Genomic DNA, 16,086 nt, shown 5'->3' with positions numbered 1-16,086 from the left:
AGAGGTCATATCAAAGACTCTTCTCTTGGTGTCCCATGGCCCAAAAAGCCTCTCTTATCTATGTGTTTTTGTCAGTCTCTCCCTTTCTGTTGACTCATCTTGTACATGACCCAGCATGGCTTCATCTGTAAATCAGTAATCAATTGTCTTGCTGATAAACCCACATTCTTGCTCCCCAACTCACCTATTTCAGACGTTTTTCTTTATCCTCAAATCTCAAACTCCCCTCACTCTCAAGAGATGAACCAACTCCTACTTACAGAAAAAAATAGAAACAGCCAGAAGGTCCCTCATCTTTTCTTTCCAGTCATAAAATACACTCTCCCTTTTATTCAAACCACCTCCTCCACTGCATTCTCTCCTTCTTTGATTTCTAAACATTCTTAACTTTATCCATTTAAATTCTATCTTAAAGAAACCCAAAGTGAACTCCTCATTCTCCTCTAGCTATCTCCTCATGCTTCTTTCCCCTTCTTAGCCAAGCTCCTTGAAAGGTTTACATGTCATAACTATATGTTTTTATTCATCTTTCTCCCATCCTACCCATTCCAATCTAGCTGTGGGCCCATAAATTTACAGAAAAAGTTTTTCCTGAAGTTACCAGTGATCCCCTTGTTTCTGAATACAATAGCTCTTTCTTAGTTCTCATCCTATTTGATGTCTCTGCAGAATTCCCTTTTTGAAAAAAAATGATTCACGTAAAATTTAAATACAGTGAAATGCACACATAGTAAGTAAACAGTTTGGCCAGTTTTGACAAATGCATACATATGTATAATACACACCTCTATCAATATTTAAGACATTTACGTCCCTCCAGAAAGTCACCTCCTGCCCCTTTCCAGCCAGTCCTTCACCCTTGCCACCATAGAGGAGCCTACCAATCTGATATCCACCACCATAGATTAGTTTTCCCTATTCTGGAGCTTCATATGAATGGAATCAATCATGCAGGCTACCTGACTTGTGTCTGGCTTTTCCTATCTACCATAATGTTTTTGAGATTCATCCATGTTGTTTATGTATCAATGTTTTATTCCTGTTTATTGTGGAATAGTAAATATTTCACTGTGTGAGTATTTCACAGCTTTTAAATTCATTCTGCTGATGGACATCTGAGCTATTTCCATTTTAGGGTCATTAACAATAAGGTTGTTATGAACATTCTCATATAAGTCTTTTTGTGAGTGTATGTTCTCATTTTTCTTACATGAATATCTAGGAATGGAATTCCTATGTCATAGTGTAGATGCACGCTAAACTCTTTAAGAAACTGCCAGAGTTTTCTAAAGTGGCTCTATCATGCCCACAAACAATATATAAGACTTTTAGTTGTTCATTATCTTCGTCAACATTAGGAGATTCCAGTATTCTTTGTTTGTTCATTTAATTTTAGCTATCATAGTGAGTGTGCCTTAGCCTCCTTAAAATACTCTCTTCCTTTTGATTTGATGAAACAAGGCTCTCCTGGTTTTTATCCTATATCTCTGGCCATTTCTTCTTTAATGCTTTTGCAGGGCTATTGTCCTCTATCAATTTTTAAAAGCGAAACTTCATTAAAGCTTATCCTTAGACTTTCTTCTTGTCTGAATTTAATCACTCAGCCTCACTCATAGCTTCATGGCGATCTGTGTACACATGACTCATAAATTTACATTTCTAGCCCACACTCTCTTCTGAGTTCCTGACCTTTAACCTACTTAATATCTCTCTTGGATTTCTCTAAGTTACCACAAAGCCAAATAACCAGGACTGAATTTGGGATCTCTCTTCTATCACTCCAGATACTCCCAAAACTTGGTGGCACAAGTCTGACATCAACCCATATTCAATCAATTAAAACAACAATAACAACAGTTGTGGCTTTTGCTTCCCAAATCTCTCTGAAATATTAACATTTTGCCATCACCACCGAAGTTTTTGCTTCTAATATCTGCCACCTGGACTTCTACAATAGCCTCCCAGCTGGTCTCTACACATACATGCCCCAGGACTTCATCTAATCTATTCTTGATACTTCAGCCAGAATGATCTTTTAAAAATTCTAATAAGATTATATCATATCTCTCTTCAAAACCCTTTGGCTCTTAAAGAAAAAACTCTATAACATGACCTAGTGGACCCTACCATGTCTAGTTTCTGCCTACCTCTCCAAATTCTTCTCAAACCACACACCTCCTGCCTTTTGCAGACTTTTTCCTCTTCCACAAGACTGGCTTCCTTCCAGTCCTTCAGGCTCACCACTCCCCCTTCCATCAGTGGCTCTCATTCTTTCCTTTTAGAGGGTACTTCACCCCTATTTGCCTGCTTAACTCCTATTCATTCTCAGATCTTAGCTCAGCCCTCACTTGTCATTTCCATGGGAAGTACACCTGGATAACCTGATCTTAGTCAACATTCCTGATAGGCATTGTTTTATCAAAATATTACACAATGTTCTGTGCTGCCTTTATCATAGATTTTAATTTTACATGGATGATTATTCAAGAAAATTTACTTCCTTCTACAAAAGGCTATTAATTCTAGTACCACACCTAGTATATCATGAGTAGTGCTCAATCCATTTTTGCTTCAAGAACAAACGAATGTGGATCATTCATTTTCTTTGGCCCTCTGATTATTTTCTATTTAAAAATTAATTTGAAAGACACTCTCATTAGTATTTGACCAGTCAATAAATCACCTGGTCTTGGGTCAACTGTCCACCATTAGTCCAGTTAGCTATAGCCATGTTGGGATCATATGGATGTAGGGCTGCTTCTTCCAGAATAGCCACTGGCATAAAATCCATAGAAAGGGCTGTGGGTGCAGAAGGTACTGCAAGGCATGTCTAGATCATACAAATATACAAATTCTGGTAAATTAGATAGAATTAACTTCCTTAAGACTTTATAGGAAGAATGTTTCAAGACTTCAGGAACATGGGTGTGAGAGATTATATGTATGGAGGCACAGGTGAGATGAGAGTATATATATATATGTGTGTGTGTGTGTGTGTGTGTATACAAATACAAGTTCTTAGATATATATATGAGTAGTCATTCATGCCTCATCCCACTAACTTTCCTTGAGTTATTGACCCACAGTCTAATTGAAGTCAAACCTCCAAGTGAAGAGGAACCAAAGAAAGCTCTTCTTCGTTGTGAGCAAAAATCAACTGGCTTTTAAAAGTAAAAAAATATATTTATATATATATATATATATATTAAAAAATATATATTTTGATATATACATAATTCAAAAGCATAATAGGAAAAGTTATTTGGAATCATAAATAAATTACTGCTAGTAAAAATGTACTTTTCAGGGAAAAATTTAAAATTAAAAATAAAATTATCACAATCAAGAAATGTTGATATAGCTTAAATAAAATTTCAACAAATACGATTCCAAAGGGAATCTTTAAATAAAATATTTCTTAGTCCCTGGCACTAATGTACTTATATAACCCGGCAATAATTTACTTATATATTATTTACTTAATAAAACCAAATTCAAAATGAACAAAGTAATTATAAGTTCTCATGGAGTTTTCTATAACAAATAGTATCTTAAAGAGCAAGCAAATAAAACCAGAAATGAAAAAAAAATTAAATGTTCGAATGTGTTGGTAGTTAAAAGGAAACCAAGTGTCAAAAGGGTGACGGTGGGAAAAAACCACTGTACTAGGACACAGAAGATCTGGAGTCCTATCCCTAGCTCTCTCACTAATTAAAAACGAAATCCTGAGTCTCTGGCCTCAGTTTTCTCTTCTTAGAGTAGAAATAAATCCTCAGTGGCTTAAATGTTTATTGCCATCTTTCCTGCCAACTCTTATTAGTTGATGGCCCGGACCACTATGTTCAGAAAGGTTCTGAGACATCTGATATGTATTAGTGATGCTGCTCTAGGTACAGGTATTTGCAGGTGAGCTGAGAATTTACCAGTGTTGGATGACATAGACACTGAGTTCCCACTCACACCTCAACTCAGCCTAATTCTGAAATGCAAAAGTCAGTGCTGTTGTGTCCTGGGCACACAGGCTATACAACTTAGTTCAACAGCACTTGCTGGAGGCCCATTACGTATGGGTTACAGAATTAGGCAATGAAAATGAAAAGATGATTAATATAAGATACCTGCCTTCAAGGATTTTAAGTCTAGAAGATGACCTAACTGAGGTATCCTTTCATTAAAAATATAATCAGTAGAATGCTTTCTGGAAACACTACTGATCTAGTTCTAAATATCAAATCAGAAAACTAACAGTACTGTGTGATACATTGTCATGGAAGCTAGTGATGTTTTGTTTCAAGAAAATGTTTCCATTAAGCATGTCCGTCCAGAGGATTACTTTTTAAAATATATTATTTACATCCTCCTTATATTCAAATACTTTAGGAATGCCATCTTTCAAAAACCTAAGAATGATAAATCAAGATACAACAGGCCATCAAAAATTATACATTAATTTTATCTTATAATGTCTAGTGTCCAATATATTTTCCTCATAAGCTCTAGTCAACCTGGTTCTCTCAATAACCAAAAGCACTCAACTCACTGCTTGTTTTCAAAATTTGCTGACTGAATTCCCGTGGTTAGAATAACCATCCCACTCTATCCTCCTACTTATACCCTTAGCAGCCCTGGGTGACTCCTCCAGTCCACATCCCCTGAATCTATTCATTCATTCATCCATACACACAGTTTAAAAAAATGGTCACCTATTCTATTCCAGGTAATACGCTTATATGAGGGATTCAAATAAGAATGATCCTCCTTTCCAGAATTTATGCTGTACTGAGAGGAAACCGTTAAGAGAAAGAGGTTATGACAAAAATCAAATAAAACAATCAAAAGAGGTTAAGACAAATACCAAAATCTATTTGGAAAGTCTGGGAAGATATAACAAATAAGGTGTCACTTGAGCTAATTAAAAAGGCTAGGTAAAACTTAGTCAGATTTAAAACGATATTTCTGATGGACAGAAAAGTATGAGTTGGGTCACCATGTTGTGAAGTAGCAATTACCCTTCAGAACTAGTTCAGCAAGACTATGGCAGGAATGTATTCACAGACCAGAGAACAGAAATAGCAAGTAGGATCCAGATTATGAAGTTTAAACTTTACTCTGAAAGCAAGCAGGTTTTATGGGAGAGACATGATCAGACGAATTTTAGAAATATTTATCTGGCAGCAATATGGAGATCAGATCAGATTGGAGGAATTCTGATTAGTGGTAGAAAAATGAATCAGGAGGTTCCTTCAGGCATCCAGATAAGTACTGAAGAGAGCCTACATTAAGGTAATGACAATGGGATTGGAAAATAAGATAGACATTTAAAATATTCCAAAAGATTAAATCTGTAGGATTTGATGATGGTTGAAATGAGGAGTTGCAGTGGTGATGCTACTTGCACAGACAAGAAATACAGAGACACTGATTTCAGGCAGAAAGTCAAGAAATTTATAACAGGACACAATAAAGTTGAAGTGCCTACAGGACACTCAGGTAGAGAAATTTAACAGGTGGTTAAGGACATGAATCCAGAATTTAGTAGAAAATTCTAATGCAGTAATATAGATCTGGGGATCATTGACATATATATGGTTGGAGCCATTGTTGGAGATTCACAAGGAACTGCATATAAAATGGGAGAATATGGAGAATAGGACCCCATGAGAATGCCAACATTTGAGATTCGAGAGAAGATAAAATAGAAGCATTTAGAAACACTGAAGGCAAATCAAAAGGATATGGAATTATAGAAGCAAGGGCAAGAGGGAGCTTCAAAAGTTTCTTCACCTCTTATCATAACCACCACTCAATTTGCACTATTTTGTGTTCTTGAGTATTTAGTCTTCTCCCAAAGTGCGTATGTCATATTTTTAAAAATTTGCACAACCTTACCAGCAAAAGTATCTGCTTCTTGTGGCCTGGTACCATGTTTATCTTCTTGTGGCCTGGTATATTGCATGTGGACCTCCTACAGCCTTTAACTATGCTGCATTTATGGAAGTCAGGGACTAGATAGCCCCTTGACTGTTTATCAGTCATAGTTGCACCCAATAGTGACTGCTAGAGCTTAGGCTTTTGGAGCTCTAAATACCATAAAATCCTTTTCTAATGCTTGTGTCTGGCATGATACTTAGACCATAATATCTTTTTCAGAATAGCATCAAGTTTTTACTCCAGGTTGCTATATATTAAGTGGCTAGATTTGACCTAGGGTACATAGACAGTTGTAAATTGAAATATCCATTCTCAGTATAAGAAGATTTTACTGTATTTTATTTTTCAAAATTACATTTTATGAAAATTGTCATGATCATGAATAATATAAAAGTACAATCTCTTTAGGATTTTGGATCTTACCAAAATTTTAATATCTAAAATAAATGAGACTGTTCATTTCAATATCCCTTTATTTCAGATACTAGGATGTAAAATGTCTTCATTTTTTCCCAGAAAAAAAGGGGTTAGGAAAGAAGACTTAAGCTCCAATATATTGCAATACAGAGATAGCCAAGGAAGATAAATCTGCTAAGCTGTGTGAAATATAAAAGGAAAAGCCATTTGGTTACTTTACTTCTGTTTTCGTCTCTTTCTACCAACACACTAAGTAATCTTTCTGACCTCGATAGAACCTCTAAATGTGGATATATACTACCATATAGTTAAAGAAACCCAATACATTGATTTTTACATACCCTAGGTACTTCATATACAATCTGCCTGCTTTTTCCAGAATAAAAACCACATAAATTGAAAACAAAACAGCTAGACATCCTATCAAAGAGTTTCTTTTCCTTTCTGTTTTTTGTTTGTTTGTTTGTTTTGAGAGGGAGTCTCGCTCTGTCACCCAGGCTGGAGTGCAACGGTGCAATCTCGGCTTACTGCAATCTCCGCCTCCTGGGTTCAAGAGATTCTCCTGCCTCAGCCTCCCAAGTAGCTGGAATTACAGGCATGCATCACCACGCTGGCTAATTTTTTTAGTTTTAGTAGAGACGGGGTTTCGCCATGTGGCCAGTCTGGTATGAAACTCCTGACCTCAGGTAATCCGCCCTCCTCAGCCCCCCAAAGTGCTGGGATTACAGGCATGAGCCACCACACCCGGCCTCAAAGAGTTTCTTGCTACATTTGTTAAAAGCTATGTTTAAACAACAAAAACAATAATGTGGCACACAATGCTTGTGCACCAATAACTTACAACTTTAAAATATATTCCTGAGATTAAGAATAGTCTTCAAATATTAAGCAATACTGCTTTAAGTATAGAAAGCCATATGTAGGTATGTAAGTTGTGAACTAATCAAATAGATGATGCAAAGTCTAGCAAATACAGCAAGAAAACTCCATCAATATTACTACATTAGTTTCTACTTGTCAGTGTGTATATTATGCATGAGAGTCCATTAAAAGAAGCTAAGTAGTGTAAGACATTTATATGACAGTACAGATATCTTAATTGGTTTTCAATTCACATACCTTTTCTACGTAAATATACTAGCATCTTCCAGACCATAATTAAATTACCTGGCATAATGATGGGTAATACAAACAAATACTAAATAATGTATCAATAATTAGTATGGTATTATTTTCTGTATTACATAAAATATCTTTCATTCATTATGCTTCTTCAAAATAGCTAATATTATAATTAAGCGCATTGATTACTAACAAATCGCATGCAATTACTTTCTATAGCATTACCTTATTTTACTATCTAAACATCAGAGGAATTATCAAAATATTACAAATAACATGAAATTACTTTCTGTAACATTACCTTATTTTGCCATCTAAACTCAGAGGAATATCAAAATATTACATCCCAAAATCTATTTAAATAAATTCTCACACATTAAAGATGTCTTCGCTAAACTGCAGGCTGCTCTTTGCAAGGCTCAAAGGAGGATTCTCATAAAGAGATTCCTGTATGAAGTTGCAATTCATAACCACTATTATTTGAAAACTGTTTTGAAATTTTAAATTCAGCTTTGCCATAAAAAGTGTCATTCTGTTGAGATTCCATACAAGATAATACCTTATTTCCCTTTTTTTTTTTTTTTTTTTTTTTTTGCTTTTTTTTAGACAGAGTCTCTAGTTGCCCAGGCTAGACTGCAGTGGCAGGATCTCAGCTCACTGCAGCCTCTGCCTCCTGGTTTCGAGTGATTCTGCCTCAGCCTCCTGAGTACCTGGGATTACAGGTGTACTCCACCATACCTGGCTACTTTTTTGTATTTTTAGTAGAGACGCAGTTTTACCATGTTGGCTGGGCTGGTCTCAAACTCCTGAGCTCAAGTGATCCACCTGCTTCGGCCTCCCAAAGTGTTGGGATTACAGGCTTGAGCCACCGCGCCCGGCTGATAATATCTCACTCTCAGAAACAGTGTTCCCCATTTACCAAACAATGACCAAGATTTTATATCTACCACTCGCTTGCATTACTTATTGATGAGATATATTTTAAGACTGTTAATTACTTGATTTTCTGAAGTCATAAATGAAGAATTTGGGGCAGAGAAAGCAAGATTTAAAAAGAGGAAGACAATATAATTTATCATCCGGGCTGAAACTCAAAATTGAGAGAAGAGGTTACCACACATAATTATAGCAGGAAATTGGTATAAAGAGACAAAGGAAAATCAAAATGTGCAGTCACCTTCCTTTTAAACAGCTCTATTTTGCCTTTAAGTAAGCATTCGTATGAACAGGAAGTTTTCACAATATTGCAACAGAAGCAGAAACATCTAAAATCAATTCTGCTGAATATCTCCCTCTTGCTGTCCACACAAAAGTAACCTAGTCAAAATAAGTGTATATGAACTCGATGTAAGCATGTCAGAATATAAATACAGAAAACCTAAGTGGTCCAATAAAGAATCTTAAAAAGTTCTTAAACACATGCAATTTATTACATCACTCAATGGTAAACTGGTATGTTTACATGAAAGAAAACTACCTGACAAATATACGACCCCTTATTCAGCTAATTCTGAAAATGAATGATTTATTAAACCCAGTGACACTAAAATTATCATTGTATTTCTCCAAATTTTTTTCTGTAAAAGATGAGGAAATTACCCCAAGCTAATTTCTCTTCTCTTCTCTTCTCGTTTTTTAATTACGATTGCCTTTTACATCTTTCAAACTTTACAATTTTGCCCACATTCCTTTTTGTGCTAAAAACATGTACAAACTATTTAATGAGAGGGAAAAAAAAAGAAAAGAAAGAAGGTAAATACAGTCTCAGACCAAGCCCTGAACTCATTTTACCTTTTAACACCTTGTCAAATTCTCACGCTGGGAGCTGCAACCCTGGCAACACTGCATTGCTAGAATGAAAGGATAGATGGGCTGTTCTCCAAGAGCTCATCTTCCCAAGCCCCCTAGTACCTTCAAAGACTACCGGAAGATATAATCTTGGTATTCTTCTACAGTTTTAATGACTAAGCATAATAATGGCTCCTTTCTTGGAAACAGCAATTTGGAGGATACGATGCCTCCACTATCATTTTAAAGCTTCCCAAATTAGAAGGACTGCCATTATAAATTCCACTTTACATATAAAATCTGATGCTTAGATGGATTATCTTGACAATGTTCACACCTATAAAAACTCATGTTAAGACCAGAATCTAGTCCAGTGTTCTATCCAACTATCCAACACTCACCTCTTTTTCTGACTATGGCAATTATAAAATGATAGGAACTCAGCCAACATTGGGCTGTAAGCAGAGGATTTGCCTTTATTCTACCCCAACAGCCTAATGCTTGACCCAATTTTAATACCTGAAATGAGGATCTTGTTGAATTAAATATCATATAACACTTTGTTAGAAATAGTCTATTTAATAAGTAAAATTCAGAACAATAGTGGCAAACAAAGATAACTCATGGTTAGGTGGAATGGTGGGAAAATGCTATGGTATTAGGGAACCCCATGGGCAAAACAGCAAGCAGATAAGGAAAACTCCAGGTACAAATGAGGTCAGAGAGTCACCACGGGCCAGAACAGGGGAGGCCAGACAGTTCTGGAGAGCCCACCCTCAGAAAAGGGCGGAACATGTTACCAGTCACATGAAGCTCCTCTTTTACTCCTTTAAGTTTTGTTCTCTGGACTCCAGAATCAAATGTCATGACCAAAGGGTCAGGAAGGTACCGAGCTAGTTCTGGGAAATTTCACTAATACTGGAAAACTAATAAATACTCACAGGCTAGACTTCTCATCAACAGGTGAGCCTCGGTGAGTAAAATTCATAAAGCATCCAGCCAAATGCATAACATGTAGAAGGCACACAATAAATGTTAGTCTTCTTCCCAATAGATGAAGGAAACATAATACCCACCACTCAATGCACTTTTTTAAAGACTTAAAAGAACATTAAAGGTTGGATGTCAGTGTACATGGGTTCTGGATTCATTATGCTAGCTGCCATGTGCCTCGGGCAAATTTACTTCGACTCTCAGGACTAGCTCTAAAATACCCAACTCATGTCACATGACCCAATGTATAAAAGTAGAAGACAGTCCATGAGGACAAATGAAATGCAATACAATGGACTTTATAATCCACGGTACTGCAACCTCATCCATCTGCTTATTACAGGTATGGGAGCATAATAATATGATTTTAGGAATTCGTATTTGATATCTTTCCAGGAAGCTCACTGCACAAGCTTACACAAATTGTTCTCCTCTTTTAAAAAGTTGAGCAAATAACATTCCAAAGACATTATGCTCCTATTAGTCAAGTGAGCAGTAGCACATCCAGCCCACACTGGTTTCCATATTCTCCTTCTAATTTAGTAATCTATTTACTTAAATAATGCCTTTTTCATATTTTGGGGTGTAAGGTATTAAAATCTTTGCAAACCATAATGAAAATATGATACCTGCATACATGCGAATTCTATCCTCATCCCCCTCAAGGTTTCCCAGATTTTCCTTCCACTTTTCTTTTTCTCCCAGTTGGTAACTGGGATCTCTCATAATGAGCCTTATGGATATATTTCAGGCCACAATATTGTATTTGTGTAAAGTAAGTAAAAGGAGGAGGAAAGCTGAAGTTATAGGAATTCTTCTCATTCTACTTTCTGTCTCCTTTGCAGGAAAAAAGTAGTAATTATGGATGATTAGAAAGCAAATGCTAGGTTACCTGTTAAGAAGAGAAGGAGAAGCCCAAAGTCAATACTCTTTATAAATCAATTCATACCATGGATTTAAGGATTTGTAGGAAAGAATGAAACTTCATACAATCTCAATTTAATTTACTTGTCCACGTTTGCACAGTAAGTGGCAGAACTAGAACTAGAACCTAAAAACACTTGGATACAAAGTTAATGGTCTTTCCACTATATTGTGACACTTTTCATTATCTTCTAGCACTCTATGAAAGAGTATAGGTGAAGCCCCAGGCTCTGTTATGATCTGAAGCAGTTGATCTGAATCAGCCTAATCTTTTGCCAAGCCACTTCTCTGCAACTGAGAAAAGACTATAAATTCATTTAAAGAAAAGATAAATGAAATAGACGCTTCTTCTTGGTAGGAAGACAGTGTAGTGTACAGGCAAATACTTGGATTTAGACCAAAAGGTCTGATTTTGGATCCTGATTGGACCATGTTTATGTGAGTCAGTTTAGGATATTACTGAACTTCTCTGAGTGTAGTGTGAGGATGTGAGAATTATATTATTTAGTTTACCTTCTGCACAGGCTATTGTGAGAATCCAAATATTTATACTTATAATAAACTTGAGCACAGTTTAACTATTTGGCATTAGATTAAATAACTTAGAATAAGAGCTAGTGTGAGGTTAATGTTCAATAAATGTTAGCTATTTACATTATATTCCAATATGGTACTCAATTCTCATCCTCAAATCATCGCCTTAACTCTCTACATTTTTTCTCTTCTCTTACTATTCAGTAGCTGCTTTCTCTATGAAACTTTTTTTTGCTTTTTTTTTTCTTTTTTTTTTTTTACAAAAAGGAGTAAGATTCTAGATCTAATGAGTTCTTCTCTGATTTAGGTCCCAGATAATGCAGTTTTCAGCCTATGCAATATATTGGCTCATGATGTCTAGTAACAGTTAATTGAAGGAGTATTCATTGAGAAAGTTAGGTTTCAGAAAGCCTTCAGAATATACGTGTGTGTACACATGCATGCACACACTCACATCCAAAACACTATTAAGAAAAGACCTCTAATTTAATTTGCAGATAATTAAGTCAATCATTAAACATAATTTGTGGGAGCCAACTATTTCCAGTTATATGGCCATGGAACTTAAAATTAGTGTACTTTACCAACAAAATGAAATCTTTTTATGATAAAGTACTTTCAATTTCAAATAAAATTTTTCTAAAATCTTGACTTGAAAGTAGCTTGATTTTTTTTCCATTTATACATATTTAAAGACATTCTCAAAACCAAATTCAACTAGTAATTTACAATCAAGGCCAATGAAACTTACAAATACATTTTAATTGATATTTTCTAATGTTGGTTTCACAGATTCATCCATCATTTTCTATTTTCTCTGGGTGCCTATTTGTATACACTGTGAAGAGAGACAGCATGCATAGTAGGTAGATTAAGGAGATAGTTCTGCACTGATAACACAAGTGAATTTTAAGTCTAATTGCTGTATTGCCAGAACTAAGCTTTGTAGTGCCTTTTGTGAAAGTAATTTCTCAGATATGTGATTATGATCACCAATAATTACCACAAAAACTTTTCTCTGATGTAACAATATTTTAAAGCTCTGTTAAAAGAATCCTGTTTTCCAATCTATTTTAACACAAAGTTTTAAAAAGGCAACCATCTATGACTATGTGTCATTATGTCCTCATATATATGTGTCATCTGTATAGTTCCCATTATCCCCAGTTTTTAAGACATAAAGTGTCCCCTATAAAAAAAAAAAAGTACAGCACTTTTCCACTAATTGCAGACAATATGACATGCTTACATGGCAGCAAACTGGGATTCCAAAACACTCACCAATCTGTCACTGACCAAAAGGCCAAGACATTAGCAGAGGAGGCTGACTGATAAAGTTAATACAGAGGTCCAGGATTACAGAGAGCTGTTGTATAACAGCATCACATACTGTGATATTTTGTGAATCCATGCAATAAAGGAACAATATATGCAAGCCAGTAGAAAGCAGTCACAGGAAAAGCAGTGGAAAAGATGTGTTAGACACGAGCAGTTGGACAGTGCTCCTAATTTGTATTTGCCCACATAAGCCCATACAATCTATAATTGCTGTCCTTTGGCAGTTGGCAGATTTGGAATTCTGTCCTAAAACTCACCCACTCCCACTTAAAATCCCTCACTCTCCACCACGCTTGAGACAGCCAGTGAAGAGGTGTGATGGCCACTACTTGCACTGTGCCTTCCCCTTCCTATCCGGACTCTGGCAAGCAGCAGCCCATATTTTCCACTAGCTACTGGAGGCCTCCATCCACCTGCTGTCTGCAGCAAACAGCAAAAGGAACAGCAGCAAACCTGTAAATCCTGACAAGCATAAAAGGTGTTCAGGACAGGTGGCAAAGGCTGCAACCAGTGAGGACAGATGGACTGACAACCAGACAGACAGACAGCAGCACCATTAGACACCATCCATTACTTCCAGTCTCAGAAGAGGGGAAGCCTGCAGCATCAGGGACGTCATTCTTCCACTAGGGACAGGCAGCAGATTAACAAGGGTACTGCCTCCCTCAAGCCGGCAGGCTTAAAGTATTTGGTTTTTGGATGAGAAGGAGCAGGGAATTCAGAAACCTGCTGCTCTTTATAGAACCAGGCCAGCTCTGGCCTTCGGAGTTAATGGCCCTTTTCTGAATCTACAATGAAAGGACAGGAATGACTGGATTTCTACTATTTTGCTGTGACCTAACAGCCACATCTCTCCCTCAATATCCCCCTCCCATATCTGAGTGTCAGTTGCCGTGGTTGGGGAGCCAACAGTCTGTGAATGCAACCTCCCTCCATTCCTCTCCTATGAGGCACTGCTGCACTGAGGGGAAGCGGAAGAAATCTTCCTCGGCAGCGTCTTCTCTCCAGGAGGCACTTCTAGGGGGTGGGGGAGAGGTCATGCTGAGTGTGCTCTGTGTCTGGGTTTCACACCTGCTCCCTCCCCACCCCTCTTTCGCTATCAGCTAACTCCAGATGCAACAGGTTCCCTTTGGCTCTTCATGCCAATTCCCTGACCCCAGATACACCTTCCAGCCTAAGCAGGGGACACCAAGGAGTCACTCACAGTCAGGGCCCCTAAATTCCCCTGCTTCAGAGTGAAAACTTTCCTGAATACATGAAGACTTCCCAAGAGAAGGCACGGTTGAAGCCTCCTTCTCCTCCACTCTATGGGTGATGCTAAGCAAGGAAAGCCCCATCTCTCTGCCAGTCCCTTGTAAGCAGTTTTGTCTGAGGCAAGTAGCAGCATAGACAGTGTCACACACTCCTGCACCACCAGCAAGGAGCCCCATCTTCTCTCTATCCCCAGGAAAATGGGGCATCAGACAGAGATCCCTTGAAGGGTTGATGTGCTCTAAAGAAGTGAGGAGGAGTGCAAATTTCCAATCCCTTATTGGACTGTTTCCTCCAGGAACTGAACAGGCCCCAGAGGTCTCTTGGAAAGCAGTAAAGAGGAACCTCTATGTTATTCAGGCCAGAGTCCCCCTGGCAGCTTCTCCCATGATTAAAAACTTTGTATTGCCAATGGCATTACATGTGGGGAAGAGAATCTGTCTTCACACAGGTATGCTGTGTAGAAGACTCTGAATAAAAGGTTAAAGAGAAGCTGGAGAGGCAGGTTACCAAAGATGGCAACTGCCCAGAAAAAGACCCAACCTTGATCTGTGAGATGAATGATTACTCAAATTAACAATAAAAATAAGCATTTTTATTATATAAATATAGGCAACCTTCACTGGGGTAACCCCGACCAGCTAAACAACTCCAAGAAAAGAAGAGGAGCTGTCCTCAGCACCTCTTCATCCTGCCTCCCCTTGTTTCTACTCATCCCCTGCCCCCTAACCTGCTCCCAGCCCAGGGACCTTCCACTTGGGTGGGATCAGCACCTCTCAGCTTCTGCACCTCCCACCACGAGCGTGGCCCCTGTCCACCCATTCCTCCTCTGCACCCCAGTCTCAAGCCATCCTCCCCCTGTCTTTGGGTTCCTGGATCTGTGGCATATCCCCTCCCTCCTCCAGTCCCCTGACCTCTTCCCTGCTCAAGCCCCGCGCCCCTGGCGGGCGCCTCCGTCCGCACCCAGCACCCTGGCCGCCCCTTCCCCACACTCAGCCGCGAGGACTAGGGGAGTGAGTGGTGAATGGACGGATGGAGGCACGGAGGCACGGATGGCGCGGCTGGGGCTGGCTTACTTGAGCATGGCTTCTTCTTTTTCCTCCTCTTCCTTCTGCCGGTCCATCACTGCCATGATAATGTTCCTCTCCTCCTCGGTCAGGTGGCTCAGGTCGGGCAGCTCTTGCATGGGGGGAGGCACCGTGGGTGGGCGAGGACCGCGGGGCCCCACGGCCGAGGACATTTTCGTGGCCTGCCCGCCCCCTCCGCTCGCTCTCTGGCTCTCACCTTTCCGATGCACGCCCAGCAGCTGCGCCCCTGCTTTCCCCTCACAGCGGAGCCCTCGCGGCGGCGGCAGGAGGAGGAGGAGCAGCGGCGGTGGCGGCGGCGGCGGCGGCAGCAGCAGAGCCGGGGAGAGCGAGAACCCAGTCTTTCATGGTTGTTTGCATCCACCCAGCCCCGGATGCTGCCTTTGTTTTGGTCGCCCTAGCGAGGCTCGGGGCCGCCCGGCCGCCTCCCGCAGCCCAGCCTCGGCCGGCGGGGGCGGGCAGGCGGAGGCGCGGCGGGCGCGGCGAGGGGGTGAGGGCTCGCGCCAGGCTCCGCCGATCCGGGCGTCTCAGGCGGGGCGCGGGGCGGGGGCGGGGCTGGGGCTGGGGCTGGGGCTGGGGCTGGGGCTGTGGCGGCCGCTGCCGCCGCGGAGGCTGCTCCCAGGCTCTGCTGCCTCCAGTTTGGGGTTGCGGGAGGGAGAGGGAGAGTTTGGGTGTCAGTTAGGCGGAGTCTCGGAGGCTTCCA

At 39.5% G+C, this 16,086-nt stretch overlaps 1 protein-coding gene across 23 annotated transcripts in view; it reads right to left on the bottom strand.

The window, feature by feature from the left end:
- RIMS1 (regulating synaptic membrane exocytosis 1) overlaps positions 1 to 15,758 on the bottom strand; it is a 492,346-nt gene extending 476,588 nt beyond the window's left edge. For 18 of the 23 annotated variants that reach the window (XM_017958010.3, XM_009205497.4, XM_021937432.2 and 15 more), the window contains exon 1: positions 15,375 to 15,639. In XM_017958010.3, the coding sequence (XP_017813499.1) occupies positions 15,375 to 15,538 (164 nt within the window). In that variant the 5' untranslated portion in view covers positions 15,539 to 15,639. Of the gene's footprint in view, positions 1 to 15,374 lie in introns of all 23 variants that reach the window. The other 5 variants (XM_021937444.2, XM_009205504.4, XM_031667173.1 and 2 more) reach the window with 1 other exon arrangement.
- Positions 15,759 to 16,086: the final 328 nt, after the last annotated feature.

This window comes from Papio anubis, chromosome 6 (genome assembly GCF_008728515.1).
Source record: "Papio anubis isolate 15944 chromosome 6, Panubis1.0, whole genome shotgun sequence".
NCBI classification, from domain to species: Eukaryota; Metazoa; Chordata; class Mammalia; order Primates; family Cercopithecidae; genus Papio; species Papio anubis.
This window is presented reverse-complemented; position numbering and strand designations above follow the sequence as displayed.